Raw genomic sequence first — 14,347 nt, 5'->3', positions numbered from 1 at the left:
GGTTGTGTTTTCTGTCATGCTGTGAATTCATCTTCGTCTGACAAGCAGTATCTTGTTACTGTGCCTGTGAGCAGTCAGTCAGCAGTGCTTAATATTTAACTATGGAGTTCTTCTTGGTCATGGCTCTGCTCTCAAGCCTTTAGTTACCTCTGCATCCAGTGTCCAGGGTCCTGAATGTCAGCAATGGGGAGCTCTATATGTGTATGCCAGATGCTAAATCCTACTCCGAACTTCTGCCGCAGCTGACTCTTTTCAGATGGTGTCTAGGTGCTAATTCAGTAGCCACAGTGGCCCGCAGTGATATGGGAATTGTGGCTGTAAATCCATTGTTCTCATGTGCACTGACACAACCTTTTATAAGTTCAATATAAATATTAATATACTGATGTGCTGTGGTTCTCCTTGCACAGTACTGAGGACCAAATACTGGACACAAGGCAAGACTTTTTGGGATCCAAATCATCAGGCAAATTCAAAGGGCATGAGCAAGCGAGCACAACAGACAGGACACATGTAACAACAACAATCTTTATTTATAGAGCACATTTAAAAGCCTTGGGCATACCAAAGTGCTTTACATAAAACAATAAAAGGTTCAAACATTGATAACGGATAAAAAAAATAAAAAATAACGAGTTATGTTCATAGATAAAAGCTACCAATAAGAATGACTACAGCACATGGGTAATAGCAAGATAAAAGCTGTACCACCATAATAAAAGACACCAATAGAAAGATAGGAGGGAATTAATACAAGAGGTCAATAGGTCACAGCAACCAAACAAACAAACAAACAAACAAACCAGCAATTAAAAGGTGGAGAAGGCAAGTTTAAAAAGATATGTTTTAAGCTGTGATTTAAAAGAATGAATAGAATCAGATGCCCGGATGCCAATCGGGAGATTGTTCCACAGCACAGGTGCAACAAGAGCAAACGATCGATCACCTCTAGTCTTAAGTCGAGATCTGGGCTGAGCCAGCAGTAACTGTGACGATGACCTTAAAGCCCTAGCAGGAGCATAAGGGTTTAAAAGGTCCTTAAGGTAGCTGGGTGCAGTGTTGTTAGTAATTTTAAAAGTAAACAACAAAATTTTAAACTGAATACGATATTTGACAGGCAACCAGTGCAGATCGGCAAGGACAGGAGTAATGTGGGCAAACTTGCTGGTTTTGGTTAGAATGCGAGCTGCAGCATTCTGAACTGTCTGCAATCTCTGTAAAAGGGAAGAGTGGAGACCACAATAAAGTGAATTACAATAGTCTAGCCTCGACGTTACAAAGGCGTGGATGAGCTTTTCGAGATCTTTATGTGGGATATAGCGCCTAGCCTTAGAGATAAGACGAAGCTGGTAAAAACTAGATCTGACAACAGCAGACACTTGTTTGTCAAGTGAAAAAGAGCTGTCAAATAAGACACCCAGATTCCTGACAGTATCAGAGAGAGAACAACTAAGAAAACCAAAGGCATCCCGGAGTTTGGCACGAAGGGCATTACTACCAAAAATCATAATCTCGGTTTTCTTCTCATTAAGGATAAGAGAATTCGACAACAACCACTTCTTGGCCTCAGACATGCATTCTCGGAGGCACAATCTGCCATGATGGAGGGGCTGACAAACACCAAGGAAGGGAACAAAAGCAAGAAAATAAAATCAGGACGCATGAGAATGTGATTTATCAAAGTAAGACAGGAACCAGATTAAGAGATAAGCTGAAACAAGAAGCCACTCATGCAGTGACACTTTAAGTCTTAATGCCATTGTTTTTGTTTGTGCTTTTTGGGCAAAAAATCCTGTGATCGACTGACAGCCTGTTCAGGGCACTGTAACAGCTGGGATGGGCTCCATTATTCATGGATGAATAGATGAAATAACAAAAAGACAGGTAAACACAGAAGGACAATGGCACTAATGTACAAGACATATGGACACAAGCCAGGGAAACTTTAGGGAAATCAGAAAAAAAGAATATTAGAAACACCCGAATTAATCACAAAATCAAAACAGGAACCGAAAACTCAACAAATGCAACACTAGAACCTGGGACGATGACAGAAATCTTATGTCTTGGAAGAAATACTGTAATTTATTTAAATAAAACTAAAACTCTTAGTTTAAAGTGCATAAATAATCGGGGAAAATGGACTTTAAGGACAAAAACAGCAGCAGAAAACGGGAATCAGAAAAGGTCCTCTAACCTTTTGCTGATAAAAATTCCTAATTCGTTGTGAAATTTATTGTACTAATAAAAATTACATCAAGAAATCTGAATGATCTGAATCTGAACAATGTTTTTGGTCAGTCCCACATTTTTTTGCTGTTAAATATATACGTAAATACTGCAGAGGGCCTGTAAGGCTTTTCAAATAAAATTGTGTCCACCCGTCAATAAGAAGAACCCCCTGTTTAAAAGTGCAGACATAAAATTTGCAAGCATTTGTACTCACATGAATATCCTTACAAGTTCAATAAAGAACTTAGTGTTTAATGTTCAGATATCAATATGCTGCAGAGGAATGTTCAAGGTCCTTTGCTTTAATAGCATGTCCACTGAGACGCTGTCACTTGAGCATACATACATGAGTGAAGACAAATACTGCAGTACAGTAACCAAATACTTTGGAATAGTGTTACAAATTAACTACATTACACGTTACCAACATGATCATTATACATCACTTCAAGATCGTGTTTCAGCAGAGCACTTCACATTTAGATTTACATGCTAAACAATTATTTGAGCTCTTTAAGTGTCTATTTGGTAGAAACTATTTGTCCTGAGGAACCTTGGAGAAAAAAAGGTTGACAACAAGTTTGTGCAGATCAGGGCCTCAGTCAAGATAGGATTTCTTTACCTCATGATAATGAATAATTCAGCCTGCGAGACTTACCTGGACAGAGCCACACAAGAAAAGGAGTAAGAAAAGGATGTGTCTGAAGTAACAGTGGACTCAAAAAAGAAAAGCCGAGGAGAGGGAAGAAAGTGGTCGGTAGACTATGGAGGAGGCGGAGAAGAAACGGCCGATTATCTCTGCTCGAGAAAGAGGTCAGTTTGAGAAATGTGTATGCCTGCATGTGTGGTTATGTATGTGTGTGTGTGTGTGTGTGTGTTTGCATCCACATGGACTGTATTATAGCTGAACTGTTTTTGCTATGAAATCTTGCACAGCATTATACAGTCGTTGCTCCACACTTGTTTGAGATTTCTACTTTGTTTAGAATCCATTCCCCAAAAAGCAGAGGAAGTAGGTTAAAATGCATAACCATAGAAAATAAGTCAAAGAGCTCCATATGGAAATCATCAGAGACGATGCAGCCGGAGCCAAAGAGCGGTGGGTGTGCTATACTGCTGCTTGGAGTGCAATCTGTTGCATCATTTTCACCACCATCCTCCTCCTCCTCCACCTACTCATTGTCAGGCCCAGGCCCTGGACGCTACAGCCTGCCCCCTACAGTTGGATACATCAACCATGATTTCACCAAGCCCAGAAGTGCAGCATATACCTTCCACAGTCGTATGAGCAGTGCCAGTAAGTTGTCAATTATTTATGTATGTTCTGGTAAACTTGCCCTCAGTGGACCAATCGTTGACTAAGGAGTGCTACAAAGAAGTACTTAATGCTAAGCTGGAGCAGTTAAAGTAAAGGAATAGCACTTTGATGGTTTTTGGCCTTGTTTGCAGTGGTCTCTGTGGATTCCAGCCCAGGACCGAGGTACCACGTTGGATCAAAGGTCACGCGGTTTGGCAGCATGGAAACGCCATCTTACTCTATTTTGGGCAGAGGAGGGCGCACAGGAAGTAAAGGTAAAAAAGAAGGAAAAACCATTCAACCTGTGTGATTGATGTCAGATATTTGGACAAGCATTAGTCATCCATCCATTTATCAGTCCATCCACACATTCATCCATCTTCCCCCTAAAATAAAGGAATAATTTCAAACTAGTTTCCTTTTATGTTAGGTGACCTATTCCAGACTCCCGGGCCCGGAGCCTACAGTCCAGAGAAGGCTCCGCCCCTCAATGGCCACCGCAGACCTCCATCACACATCATTGGAGCTCGAACCAGATACCGCTCTGTGGATGCTGTACCCTCACCTAACAGGTAAAGGCGAGGAGGAGAGGTAGATTAGAGGTCAATGAAAGTGCTGTGACATCACCCTTTGGCTTGTGGATCCCTTTGCTTAAGCCTTCTAGTATCCATAAACGCTGTTCAAGTTAGCGTTTAGTGTTAATCTAGGCTTTAATTCATCTAAAATTGTGCCCAGATTTCTTGAGCATTCTTGAGTATTAAAACCTGCAGCCACTGTTACTAGGCTCTAAATATATTTATTTCTGCTCTAAAGTTCGACAGTACAAGACGGAAGATTGCCTCTAATACGGAGTAAGGGTTAAGTGGCTATTTGAGGAACCTCAACTTTTTAAGCACTTCTGCTTTGAATATCATTCCCAGCCTCAGAGGTTGTTGCTTAATAGCGTCTGATTGAGCTCCTTTGTTTCCTAAATTTAGAGGGGGTAGCCTGCTATATCCACCTCAGCCATTTCCTACTAAGTCCACAGTCTTTGATAAATATGGTTTCCTTTGTTTTTTAGGAAAGAAGAATGGGCTTGGGAGTAGGTGCCCAAGACAGCATGAGGAATTTAGAAATCAAACAGAGAATAACACCAGATTTACCATCTTACATCACACTCAGTGCTCCTGTTAACCTTTATATTGTTTTCGTCAATCTTCCAGTTACAGTCTTCCTAATCTTCTGGGACATCATATTCCTCACAAACCCTCCAGTGCCAGCTACAGTTTCTCAGCCCGGAGGAAGGTCGGCGCTCCCTCTGAAGATCTCGCCACAACTCCCGGACCAGGAAAATACAACAGCACCAACCCGGACATTTACCGTCATCGCCATCCGTCCTTCACCATGCAGGGGAGGACTAAAAGGCCCAATTATTCCTCTGCTATTCCTGGCCCTGGCGCCTACAGCCCGGAGAGATTTCATTTGCACCTTCCAAGACCACCATCCTTCACTCTGGGCATCAGACACTCTGAGTTTGTCACCCCACTTGTGGTAAATGTGACTGACTGACAATGAGAATTTGCTTCAGACACCTTATTTTTATTCTTTTTGACTTGACAAACCAACACTGTTACAAAATAACAATAATAAAAAAAATACTGACTTAAACTGGAAATGTAAACTGTGTGCATGATATCCATTTACAATACTCTTTAATAAATAAAACAAAATATAAATAGTTTGTGTTTGCATTTTTCGTGCAGTTAAAATACCAGAAAATGAAATTGTTTACTTCAGTGCAAGCTTAACAGGAAATGGGTAAACAAAAAAAGGAAGTCAGTGGAACTTCCTACAGTCTTTTTCTTGGTATTGTGATCTTCACGGGCATACTCCAGTCACTGCATTTGCCCAGACCAAGCAGCTCCCTAGCACACACTTGGAACAGGTATGGCCTCCCTGGGGTCAGGGCCTTCAGTTCAACTGTGGTGTTCTCATAAGGACCCAGCTGGAGGAGAAAATATAGGATACATGTGTAAAAAAACACATAGTTAACATCAGGAGGCTACAAGTCAGCCCAGTGGGAAAAGATACTGGTTACTTTAAGTCACATATTAAAATAGAAGTAAAGGACTTATAAATAGTTGATGAATCATAAACCGTTTCATGAAAGTGGATGGAAGAGTTTAGTAATAATGCAAATGTGTTTGCCATCATTAGTCATACTTTCAAATCAGTTACAGCATGTGCTGATGCACATTTTTTTTTAAATTTCAGTAAATCATGACCAACATCTTAAAAACAGTTTATGAGAAAATATTTTCACACAATTTTGAACACTTGAAGTCAAGTTAATGAGTGTTGTAATATTTAAAAGGAAACAGAAAAGCTACTGATGATTAAATGATTAAATGAAAAACTGGATCCTGTAGACGATGGGAACTTTTTTAGGAAAACAACAAGTACAAAAAAAAGCAATTCGAGGTTGCTTCAAAAAAGCTTGGGTAATTTTGAACTTGCACATGTGATATCCGTGTAAGCGTTAAGTGTGATGTGCTGCTTACAAAACTTGTGGTTGCAACACTTTTATGCAAATATGGTGTGATGAAAATCATACTTACATTAACAGACCTTCGGATCCCCTTGTTTTCCCACTGGTAGATAATCTGGTATTTTAGGGGGAATATTGCCAAGTTGGTCCAAGTAGGTGGAGGAGACCACTCAACCAACAACTTTCTGTTGTTAGTAGGGGAAACCCGGACATCAACGGGAGGATCTGGTTTCACTGAACACATAGAACAGATTTTTTTTTTAATTGTTTTTTTGTTTGTTTGTTTAGATAAAAACGGGAATTGGGTTATGAAGCTAAGTGAAGTTTGACCACATTCTGTGTAATTTCATTTCTCACCTATATCCTCCAGCATGAAGCTTGTTAGATGGGAGCTGCTTCTCCCAGAATGAACTGCTGTGATGTTGATGATGTAGTCAGTAAGAAGCTTCAGGTTGGGCAGCTGGCAGATCCAGAACTGAAAAAAAAAGAAAAAAAAAAAACAGAAAAAGAGAGAGACGATGAAAGAAAACTTTGGGGAATTCACAAAATGACGAGCACTCGAGATGATCAGAATTAGTAATCAACCACAGATCACAAATTACTGAGACCCTGGTTTCCTCAGACTCACAAGATAAACTTGAAATGATTCCAAAAAAGAAAAGAAAAGAAAAGAAATGGGATTTTCCAAAACTCAGCCTGTCCCGTCAGGTTTGTGGATCATTCCAGGATCATTCCAGTACAGTATGCGTGTGTGTGTGTGTGTGTACACACACACACATATATATATATAGTACAACTTATCTAAATGAGTTAAATTTTGTTGCATGAATTCTGGAAACCACCTCTTCTCCTTTCTCTTGGCTGTTCGCAAACCTAAGGGTTAACGTCACCCCATGACTGAAAATTCCCTCCACACTATGCATGATGCATGATTTCAGTCTCAGGATCCAGGGATTTTTGCTCATAACAGACAAGAATATATCCAAAAATTCCTAGATGCACAGCCAATATCAGATGATCTCTTAAGGTTATAAACTGGTACCTTTTCAGAGGATGAAGAGCCGGGTGGAAGGAGATGGCATTCCTTGGTGCTTGCCTGATTATGTCTCTCACTGGTAAACACAAACATTTACACATAAACACATTTAAGAAAAAAAAAAAGGCTATTTAATGACACTTGTTAAGTAGAGTGTCTTCTACTAAAAAGGGGTCAGTGGTTTGGGTCAGCACCCACTAAAACTATTCACAGACTTACCTGTATGTAGCAATGTAATGCGTGGTAGGGAAGTGGGGTGGTTTAGGCCAGGTGCACAGCGTCGCATTCGGATAGCTCGAACACCAGCAGTGCACCTTGGGAGCGGAGAGGGGATCTGGCAGGGAAAAACTGGATTTAGTCACTGAGTGCAAAACATAAACACTGACAGAAATACAGAATAAAGAAAAATACAAAATTTAATATCTGTATCGGTATCACTTTGAGAATAATATTATAACATAACATGAAAGAAAGAAAGAATAAGTGGAAGTGGGAAACATGTAGTCAAGCACAGACTAGCACTCACTCTGTGATGTTCCAGCTCCTCTCAGCAGGTCCAGTGCTTGACTTTCAACAATGCTAATTAGTAGAATCACAGTGACATAGCCACCACCAAACACTGCAGCCCTCATTGCTTCAAAGGAGGGATTATTCGCCAAGAGCAGTTTTTCAAAGTAGTTTTAGAAATGTTACAGTCAACTCCCAACCCCGGGCCCAAGTTAAATACTACTCTCTTCTGTTATTCCCTTGTCCTTTGCCCTTTTCCTTGCAGATCTACACCTGTCTTTGTGTCAAAGTACAGCAATAACAAGTTGCTTCACAGTCTCGCCTCCCCTGTGTATTTGAGCGCCTCGCAGCTGATCGCGGTATAAAAGCCAAAGAGGTCATTGCGAAAGAGGAAGAGAAGTCACAGCACAGGAAATTCCTTATAAGAACTGAACAGTTATGAATTACTGCATGCTGATTAAGGTTTCCTTACGTCATGAAAGAGAATTTTTTTTGAAGTGGTTACTTCTTTAATGGTGCATTTATGGCACAAACGAATATACTGGTCTCCAGGAGACTCACACAGATTTACAAATATGCAAAGAAACTTATCAGTAAAGACAAAATCAGCAAAGCCAAGAAAGTCCCTACTTCATATCAACTGTCAGTGCTCTCTGGTACTCTCCTCAGCTCATGGTGTCTTGACTGCCATCTAGTGCACAAATTAGGAATCAGCAGGTACAGGTTTAAATCATTCTGTATATACAGTCTTTGGTTATCACTCAGGCAATAAAGTCATACTTCAGCAGAGGTATAACCCCCCTCTAGTGTCCAGTTTTATGTCAACTGCGCATTCACAGTCCAAGCTCTCAGACATTTTCTCGATTGACTCTGTGAGGCCACGATAGCTTCTTGGGGCTCCATCCAGAGAGGGAGGCACTGTGGACGTTCCAACCCATTGTGTGAGTCCCGGCTTTGTGTATGTTAAGACTGTGAAGCCCCTCGCTGGAGGTCCGCAGCGAGGTGAAGGCCTTGCTGATCCAGCTGTTCTTTGCTTCCTGCAGATCACTGGTCAAGATTCCCTTCTGGTGCTCCAGCTCCTGCATGAGGATACACAGATGTATGACTGCAAATACTGCATTGTGCAATTAATTTTACTATGTTTTTACTAAATATGCACTTATGTTTTTTTTATTTACATTATCAAAATACTTTTAATAGTTTTAAATAACAATGCCAATTCATATGATTATTGGCAAATTAACACTCAAGTTTTTAATCTATTATGGGTCAGAGTTATACCTGAATTTAACTGTAATGATTAGTTTTAAATAATTCACTAACTGGACACCATTATGAATTACTTCAACCCTGTAAATCCTGAACCATGAAACAATTGTCAGAAAATTAAATTTTTTTGGAACTGCAGTGTTTACCGAACCTTCTGACCAAAGTTTGTACATGCGAGTTTGAATTTGCATCATATTTGCTACATTAAGCATTTTTTTTGCACAATTTAGTTACATTTTTCAGGAAAAAAAGTTGCACAGATGATTTAGAAATCTCAAAAGCTCACAAAAACACACGTATTAAATATGGTAGAATTATGATAATGTATTGTGGAAGTAATGCAATTTATTTATATGCCTATTTTAAGCATGCCAGATATGTAATTAGAGTACTTCAATACTTAAAAGTAATAAAGTAATAAGTAATGAATCTTGAAGCATTCGTCAGGATTATCCCATTATGTTATTTCTGTGTTATTTATGAAGCAAATGACTTCAAAAATGATCCGGGGTAATTCCCGTCAGCTTTTGAAGTCTCTGTTTTCTGTTACTTCTTCCTGAAAATGTTCCTTTGTAACTTTCAGTTTCCAGTGTTGTCAAACCTGTTTTACTGGAACAGCGACAATATCTCAGAACCTGGTCCTGTTGTCTGTCTTCAGGGGCTTATGCTTAGTAAAAATATCATATCAGCTTTATTAGAGGTCAGGTGTCAACATATTCCCTATAAAAAGCCAGATTTAATGCAGCACTAGAGTAGCAGAGCTCACAGTCATGCTAATGACCACTTTAAAATAAAATAATCTTTTTTTTTTTTTATTGAATGCCACTGATCTCTCTCCACCCTATGCTCAAAAAACCAGTTGAGGTCGTTTGAGCAGCTAATCAGGATGCCTTCTGGGCACTTTCCCATCAGGTTTTCCGGCCACGTCTATCCATCTATCCAGGGAGACACCCCAGAACATGGTGGAAGGATTATGAATCTCATCATATTTGTAACTGGCTCAGTATCCCCAAGCAGGAAATGGGAAAAAAGAAAAACCCTATTTAGCCTGCTAGCACTTCACCCCAATTCTGGATAAGCGGAAGAAAATAAATGGATGGACAGCTGGATGGGTGGCAACCAATATTTATCCAGATCTTCCTTGATTTTTCTTAACTGTGACCAAGAAGCAAACAGAGAGATATTTTATAGTGTAAAACTACTACTAACCCATGTTATGACAAAAACATTTCTTTGCTGCATTTTGTTGCCATTTATTGGCTGACATATATCCAGATATCCTCTTATCTGCAAAACACTGACAATTTGTGCATGTTTTGGTTACATGCTTGTAGATATTTGTGAAGGTCAGAGATTTAATCAAGATATGTATCTATGAATGGTCCAGTCCGGTCTGATTCACTGGTCTTACCTGGATTTTGCACGTGGCCTCCACCATCTGGAGTTTGGTCTGGACCAGCTCCTTTTCCAATTCCCCAATCTGAGCCCTGAGGAGCTCCTTTTCCTGCTCCCTCCTCCTCTGCTCCTCCAGCGTGGGATCTTCATCCTTCTCCTCCATGCCCTGTTCAGTCACTTTCTGATCTTCCGTCTGCGCAGCCGTTTCTGAGTCCCGACCTATATCGGACGTTTCATCTGAATTCATGATGTGTTGACAGTGGGAGCAAGCTTTTATTGCACTCTGTGATGTGAAAAAAAAAAGTGTAGCAAAAATTAAATGATACAGATTTTTTTTTCCTCTCAAACGTGACATATGTAATAGATAATCTGAGTAACTGATGAGTTAATAGAAAGGTTGAAAGCATTTTATACAACAACAGGATTTGAGATGAAGCATGGCGGAGGCAAGAGGTGAGATAAAAGAAGAAGAGATGACAGCAAAGCTCCAAAGGAAGAGTGCTACCCTCACCTTAAGTGAATCCATCTCCTCTCTGTGGGCGGCTTGCTGGCTTTCAAGACGGTTTGTCAGCTGAGAACAGATCTGAGCCAAAGATCACGACTTTAACATAATTAAGCAAAACATCAGCAGAAGAAATGTAGCGATTTTAGAAACTCTCTGTACCTGTTTGTAGTCTGCAATGATACCAGACGACCTTTTGAGTTTCTGCTCGGCCTTTTCTATTTCTCTCCGAAACACTTCCTTCAGCTATAATGAAAGATAACATTCCTTCGCTCAGTTATGCCTGCAGTTAAATACCAAAATCTCTAATGATTATGAGGAAGCATGAATAACTTAAATCTCACCATGGCAGCTTCCTCCTCTTTCCCTCTTTTCTCCTCTTCTGTGATCTGCAGTTGCTGTCTAGTTTCCATAAGGTCTTTGGTTAGTTCGTCCACTCTGTCCTCCACCTGCAAAGAGACAATCGCAGCAGTCAGCTCAGGATATTATGCTTTCATTGTGAATGAAACTTTTATATCGATGTAGCATATAACTGCAGGGCCATGCACAATACCAGAAGTTAATAATAATACAATAAGAAAAAATCACTGTGCTATTCTAATGAAATGTAAAATGAACGCCAAATATATTATTCTATTACGGTTACACTTTATTCATTTCCTGTGGGGTTTCGCTACCCTTTTGAAAAGGGCAGTAATTAATTGTACCTTGTCTAGAGTGTTCCTCAGGGCCACCTTGCTGGTGATCAATTTGTGGGCCAGATTGTCATTTTCCTGCTCCAGACGAAGGCTGGCCTGCTGAAGCTGACGGTTTTCCTTCTGCAAACCACAGAAACAATCTATCAAAGTCTCAGCATTTAAAAAAAAAAGACATTTTAGATAAAGAATAAGAAAATAACTTGAACCTGATCCGAGCACTTATCACAGCAAAAGAAGAATGTTAGGACTGACTTTAGAGACAAAGATCCCCCACCACATATTTGTCCAAAGTGTCTTCCTCGTCATCCATTATTTGAAGCCGGCACTCCTTCAGTTTAGCTTTCTTTGTTGGTACCTAATGGCAGAGAGTCAAAATGCACTAAATATAACAACGCAGAAAAACTGTCATATTTGAGTGAGCTGAAGAAAGCTATCTCCTCCACACAGATATTGTGCCGGATGAGGGATGAGCATGACAAATCAAGAACGAGCCCAAGAAAGAGATCCAGAAGGAGATAGCACCAAGATAAGATAAAATAAGCACATGGGGAAATGATCAAATTAGAATGCCTGAGGGAATAATAGTAGAGGGAAGTCTGAAATGGCAATTTCCATATCTCAGATATCTAAAATGAACAACCAGAAATCATTCCCTTTTTTTTCTGAAATTAAAATCCATCCATAAAACATCCAAAGGAATGTTTTATGTGTTGTGATTGTACTTGCAGCTACCGTTTAGCCAGTTGCTCGTGTAATAGATGTAGAGATATTGTAAAGATCAAATCCAAACAGGCCCGTAGAGGCAAGCTAAGAGCAGCACTACACCCATTTAATGCTTTGCTCCTAATCAACATTCGAATAAGGATAATTTGCAACTTGAAATGAGTGTGTGAGTGTTACAATCTACTAACATAATCATTTATATTAATAGGTTGTTAATATGCATTAACGAGTAAGAAGAATTTTGTTGCTGTAGAGGATAAAAGTAGTGCCTTGTTGGATAGATCAGCCAAATGTGTAATATTTCTTCTAAAATGTAGACATCTAAAAATTCAAATACACACAGGCAGTACAAATCTGCTTAAGGACAGTACTTGAGTAAATGTAGACTCATGTTCTACTACTTCACTGCTGAATTATGAAGAAAAATAGCTCAGCTGTTGTCACTAAGTGTACAAACTGAAAGAAAAAGAAACTTACTGTGAATTTAGGTCCCGTTTCAGACTCTAGACAGGCAAAAATCTCCTCCTCGCTCATCTGCTCGATTGCATGGGCATCGTAAGCATTGACCATGGACACCTCTTCCATCATCTTGTCCAAATATGCAGCTACGAGAGCTGCCTCCGCTCAATCAGATGTAAACAGTCAGAGCTTTTGCACGTCGAGGTTCCAATTTTAAACAGACCCACGAGAAGTAATGCGGATCCCGTCAGGCCTGAAGGACAATCTGTCTCTTAAGTGAATTAAAGAAGCGGGTTCATAGCGATGCAGTCACCTTCTTTTTCCTTGCAGTGATGATGGTTGCAAGTCCAGTATTTGAGCATAAACAGGAAATATCAGGTTAAAGTCCAAGTCATTCGAGGATAAGGAAAGTCTGTTTATAGTCCAAAGGTGAGCAACAGAATAATACGCCAAAGGTAAAATGTAGCTCTGCTTAAATCCTTGTTAGAAGTCAGTCAGAACTGCCTACTGTTTCAGGAAAAACAGTGTTACAGGTATTCGGGCGGTAACAGGTTCAACAGGGTTTACAACCAACCTGAGAGGGAGTGTGACAACAAGACAATCTTACACACACCCACAGCAGAGCTCTGCTTTCTTAGCAACTCACGTGTCCATGCTCTCTCTCACACACACGTATACATATACAGAAGAACAAAAAAAGAAACGTGTTTTTGGAGCCGAACTTTTCAAACTAGTTCACTCTAATTTATCTGGTGAAAATAAGCTCACGCTATAAATTTTTTCTCTCTCACACTTTAGGCTTTCAAACCTCTTTAAAAATTCACTCCAGTCATCTTTTCTTCTACTTTTTTCTCCCCCTTTACACTTTTCTTTGCCAGGTAGAGGTGCTGTGTGAAGCTGCCAGACCCTGCTTATGTATTTAAAGAGTAAATGATGTCGTATTTGCGATCTGTCATCCGCAGGTGTTGGCGTGACAGAGACCTGTCGCTCTATTATTGTCATGGGCAAAGCAGCCTGACAGGGTATGAAACGGGTCGAGCAGGTAAAGCACTCAAATACCAAAGAATAACAAAGATGATTCTGCGTTCGACGCCCTCTTTTTCCCCACGGTCTCGGTGTCACTTTCATGTAATGATGCATGGTTTCTCTTAATTCCTAACTTGCATTATAAACCTCTCAGTTTTTATCTTCTCTTTCTTGATGACAGACCGGTTTCTTTTTTAAAGTTTCACTTCCCTTTCTTTAAACTTCAGTGTTTCACTACCTTTCTTTATCTGAATTTTGTAATTTTTATTTGTTTCCCCTTTGTGGCTTTAAAGAAAAAAAACAAAAACAATTCCCGCTCTAATGTACGTCTGTGGTTTTCTGTTTTTTTCTCTTCTGTGACCAGAAACTGATTTCAACATCTTGTATCTACTGTCTGAGTCACCATGTGGAAAAGACAGACCAACAAACCATGTAAATATACGCCAATATCTACTGCATATGTTTAGTTACGTTTTTTTGTTTCCCCCTCTGTGGCTTTTTTTCAATCAGCATTTCCTGCTCTACACTACCAGTAAGCTTGGACTTTCTGTTTTTTCTTCATTTTCATGACTATTTACCTTGTAGATTCTCACTGAAGACATCAAAACTATGAATGAACACATATGGAATTATGCAGTACACAAAACAGTGTGAAATAACTCAAAACATTTTGTAT

At 39.8% G+C, this 14,347-nt stretch overlaps 3 protein-coding genes across 5 annotated transcripts; 1 reads left to right on the top strand and 2 right to left on the bottom strand.

Annotated features, from left to right (window-relative positions):
- The first annotated feature begins 2,905 nt into the window (after nt 1-2,905).
- odf3l2a (outer dense fiber of sperm tails 3-like 2a) lies at nt 2,906-5,077 on the top strand. Of its 2 annotated transcripts, XM_085257605.1 has the most exons (5): nt 2,906-3,045; nt 3,419-3,529; nt 3,682-3,798; nt 3,960-4,101; nt 4,732-5,077. In XM_085257605.1, exons 1-5 carry the CDS (start codon nt 2,997-2,999, stop codon nt 5,075-5,077), a joined length of 765 nt encoding a protein of 254 aa, XP_085113731.1. In that variant the 5' UTR covers nt 2,906-2,996. The 2 variants fall into 2 exon arrangements, with proteins under 2 accessions (XP_085113731.1, XP_085113730.1); XM_085257604.1 differs by lacking the exon at nt 2,906-3,045 and having other exon boundaries at nt 3,310-3,529; nt 3,682-3,804.
- Nucleotides 5,078-5,136: 59 nt separating this feature from the next.
- ebi3 (Epstein-Barr virus induced 3) lies at nt 5,137-7,935 on the bottom strand. Its single transcript, XM_085257606.1, has 6 exons — nt 7,619-7,935; nt 7,312-7,426; nt 7,099-7,168; nt 6,414-6,531; nt 6,127-6,290; nt 5,137-5,513 (listed from the first exon to the last, which is right to left on the bottom strand). The coding sequence occupies exons 1-6, from the start codon at nt 7,722-7,724 to the stop codon at nt 5,358-5,360; spliced, it is 729 nt and encodes a 242-aa protein (XP_085113732.1). The 5' UTR covers nt 7,725-7,935; the 3' UTR covers nt 5,137-5,357.
- A 179-nt stretch (nt 7,936-8,114) lies between these two features.
- LOC146552290 (rab GTPase-activating protein 1-like) lies at nt 8,115-14,254 on the bottom strand. 2 transcript variants are annotated; one of them, XM_085257602.1, is made up of 8 exons: nt 12,664-14,254; nt 11,738-11,818; nt 11,473-11,583; nt 11,110-11,214; nt 10,928-11,011; nt 10,775-10,846; nt 10,280-10,546; nt 8,115-8,678 (listed from the first exon to the last, which is right to left on the bottom strand). In XM_085257602.1, exons 1-8 carry the CDS (start codon nt 12,772-12,774, stop codon nt 8,448-8,450), a joined length of 1,062 nt encoding a protein of 353 aa, XP_085113728.1. In that variant the 5' UTR covers nt 12,775-14,254; the 3' UTR covers nt 8,115-8,447. The 2 variants fall into 2 exon arrangements, with proteins under 2 accessions (XP_085113728.1, XP_085113729.1); XM_085257603.1 differs by lacking the exon at nt 12,664-14,254 and having other exon boundaries at nt 11,716-12,650.
- Nucleotides 14,255-14,347: the final 93 nt, after the last annotated feature.

This window comes from Mchenga conophoros, linkage group LG19 (genome assembly GCF_057382185.1).
Source record: "Mchenga conophoros isolate Kocher_MC1m ecotype Shallow Benthic linkage group LG19, M_conophoros_male_GT1.1, whole genome shotgun sequence".
NCBI classification, from domain to species: domain Eukaryota; kingdom Metazoa; phylum Chordata; class Actinopteri; order Cichliformes; family Cichlidae; genus Mchenga; species Mchenga conophoros.
The sequence above is the reverse complement of the archived record's forward strand: the minus strand, read 5'-3'. Positions and strand labels throughout refer to the sequence as shown.

Coding starts and splice junctions, on each gene's coding strand:
- odf3l2a (XM_085257604.1), top strand. CDS start 3,310: ATGCAGCCGGAGCCAAAGAGCGGTGGGTGTGCTATACTGCTGCTTGGA. Junction 3,530..3,681: donor CAGTCGTATGAGCAGTGCCA/GTAAGTTGTCAA, acceptor CCTTGTTTGCAG/TGGTCTCTGTGGATTCCAGC. Junction 4,102..4,731: donor GCTGTACCCTCACCTAACAG/GTAAAGGCGAGG, acceptor TCAATCTTCCAG/TTACAGTCTTCCTAATCTTC.
- ebi3 (XM_085257606.1), bottom strand. CDS start 7,724: ATGAGGGCTGCAGTGTTTGGTGGTGGCTATGTCACTGTGATTCTACTA. Junction 7,427..7,618: donor AGGAGCTGGAACATCACAGA/GTGAGTGCTAGT, acceptor TTTCCCTGCCAG/ATCCCCTCTCCGCTCCCAAG. Junction 6,532..7,098: donor GCTCTTCATCCTCTGAAAAG/GTACCAGTTTAT, acceptor TTTTTTTTTCAG/TTCTGGATCTGCCAGCTGCC.
- LOC146552290 (XM_085257602.1), bottom strand. CDS start 12,774: ATGATGGAAGAGGTGTCCATGGTCAATGCTTACGATGCCCATGCAATC. Junction 11,012..11,109: donor AAGAGGAGGAAGCTGCCATG/GTGAGATTTAAG, acceptor CTTTCATTATAG/CTGAAGGAAGTGTTTCGGAG. Junction 10,847..10,927: donor TCATTGCAGACTACAAACAG/GTACAGAGAGTT, acceptor TCTTTGGCTCAG/ATCTGTTCTCAGCTGACAAA.